This window comes from Epinephelus moara, unplaced genomic scaffold (assembly GCF_006386435.1).
Source record: "Epinephelus moara isolate mb unplaced genomic scaffold, YSFRI_EMoa_1.0 scaffold2660, whole genome shotgun sequence".
In the NCBI taxonomy this organism is placed as follows: Eukaryota; Metazoa; Chordata; class Actinopteri; order Perciformes; family Serranidae; genus Epinephelus; species Epinephelus moara.
The window spans coordinates 1-2,457 of record NW_026080273.1 but is presented as its reverse complement, the minus strand read 5'-3'; the positions used below and the strand labels follow the sequence as shown (position 1 = coordinate 2,457).

The 2,457-nt window shown below is 40.6% G+C and overlaps 1 gene segment (V, D, J or C); it reads left to right on the top strand.

Annotated features, from left to right (window-relative positions):
* The first annotated feature begins 1,848 nt into the window (after window positions 1-1,848).
* On the top strand, window positions 1,849-2,389 carry LOC126387187 (T cell receptor alpha variable 18-like). The segment is given in 2 exon segments: window positions 1,849-1,913; window positions 2,004-2,389. Coding segments are annotated over 2 exon segments (432 nt in total).
* The last annotated feature ends 68 nt before the right edge of the window (window positions 2,390-2,457 follow it).

Below are 2,457 nucleotides of genomic sequence, written 5' to 3'. Positions count from 1 at the left end.
TTTCCAATCTATAATACAGAGTGTTATGCAGTGTGGAATCAGTGCATTGTACAGTTTCTTTCTGACTGGCTAGACTGCTGCGTATCTGCTCAAAGACTTTGGGTCAAACACCTGGGTCGAGTTGTGGCTGGTAATAATATTACATCAGACACCTCTCACACTTTATCTGAAGAATATCAGCTTCTGCCATCATCACACAGAAGATTTAGAGTCCCACAGGCTCGACTCAACAGGTCCAGGAACTCATTTGGTCCTATTGAATCAAAGTATGTAGCCTCAGTGTGCCTGGGTCGAACACTGAATGGAATAGGAATGATTCATATGTTCAGGGTTCCCACACATTCTTACTATTGACTTGTCAAAACTTTTCCATAACTTGCCCATAATATTTTACCCCATTCCCATGACTCTATTTAAGTAGTTTAAAATGGGTAGGCCCATAAAGCACTACAGTCAAACAAGATCCAATAGATGTCAAAGCAATTTGACGAGTGTCTGGATTATAATTTTAACAAGTCTGTCTGCATTTATTCCTTGTTAAACAAATAGTTGTTTCCCATTCAGTCCAATGTTAGCTCTTCATCAGTTAGCCATTGACCACACTGACAGTGAATATCTTACATGAGTCTCAGTCAACCCACTACACAACAGCTTTCCAGCACTTTCCTGTTTCTCTCCTGATGTGACAACACGTCTCGTTCCTCCAAAAGGGGGCGTGGCCTTGGCGATGACACAATGCTGTTCTGGTCTACATGTATCAATGATACTAGTGACCTTTCAACGGTCAGGCAGCGCAACAGCAAATTAGTGATACAAGAAACATATTTCACGTAATGATGAGACATATTTTGGGATTTTTAAGAACATTTTTAACAATAGAGAAAACAATGTTTATTCAAAACTGTTGCAAAACATCCTGTTAGTTCCAAACCATTTCCAGGCCTGGAAAACAGGTTTTCTAATTTCCCACATTTCCAAGAATTTCATGAGCATGTGAACTCTGCATGTTGCACTGTATCCACTTTTCCTAATGTGTGATGTGATTTTTAGCCGTTATAGTACAGTTTTGTTGTCTGGTTAAATGTTGTTTTGTATTTTTGTATTTACATGTATTTATGTGACACAGTTGACATCCTGAGATGAAGAGAAATTTCAGAATTCCCTTTGACAGTAAAGCAAAATCAAATCAAATGACACAATGACAACAAATACACAGACACAGCTTACTGAATAAATCCTCTGTGCCCTGTGGGTCATTAGGCCACAATGAGCCTCTTCCATTGTTCACTTTCCTCTGAAAAAATCTTGAGATACACCTCAAATACACACTGAAACACTAACTCATAAAACTGAAACTGACAGTAATTTATATTTAGAATCCACAGAAACCTGTCTGATTCATCAAAACACAAGCTTCCACAACAACTCCACCATCTTTGAATCTGACCAAAAGATACTAAACTGTCAGTTTACATTCAAGAGAAAAACATTCAAATATTCATCCACTGTTGACTTTCAGTCTTTGTGATGATCAATATTAAAGGGGCCGTAGCAGGTTCACAACAATCTGCACCTTCTATATGTTCAGGAAGCAAGTGAATCTGCCGCAGCTGTAAAACTGAAAGCACCTGATATTTCCAAAGCTGACTACAGATGAGACATGTTATTCTAGGAAAGGAGAGTGACACAAAATGTGTTTGGTGTCAGGTTGTCAGTTGGGGGAATAACACAGGGCTGTGAACGAGCCCTGTCACTGTGATCAGGTCCCTCCTTCTGATCCACCAACTTACTGTTGATGAAGACTAAACTGAGAGATCACAGCCATCTTTATACTTGCTGTAGCTCAGAGTTACTCAACACTGCAGATATGACGCCTGTGTTCATCTCAGTGTTGCTGGCTGCTGTGAGCCTTGGTATGAACACAACTCTGTTTCTTTGATATCAATCTAACATTGACATGATTCTTTAACAGCACACTGATACTCTTTGTTGCTGTTTCACAGAATGCAGAGCACAAAAAGACAACGTGCTGCAACCAAAAGGAGACGTGACTGCTGCTGAAGGAGAGGCACTAACACTTGGCTGTCAATATAACAGCTCTTCATTAAGTGTAAGTCTCTTCTGGTACAAACAGGATGGAAACAACAGCCCCAAATTCATCCTGAGCCGCTTTAAAGGGGACGATGGGAACACACCAGACGAGTCCAGAGAGAGATTTTCATCCACACTGAATTCCACCTTCAGATTAGTTCCTCTGAAGATCCAGAAGCTTCAGCTGTCTGACTCTGCTGTGTACTACTGTGCTCTGCAGCCCACAGTGACAGGAAACACCAAAACTCTGTACAAAAACCTTCTGAACAAAGACAACACAATACTCCACAACATCTAGTCTGGCCCCGCCCACTTGTGTTTGAATCAACCAGTGAGAATGTTTGTGTCTCCAGAGCAGAAATGTTG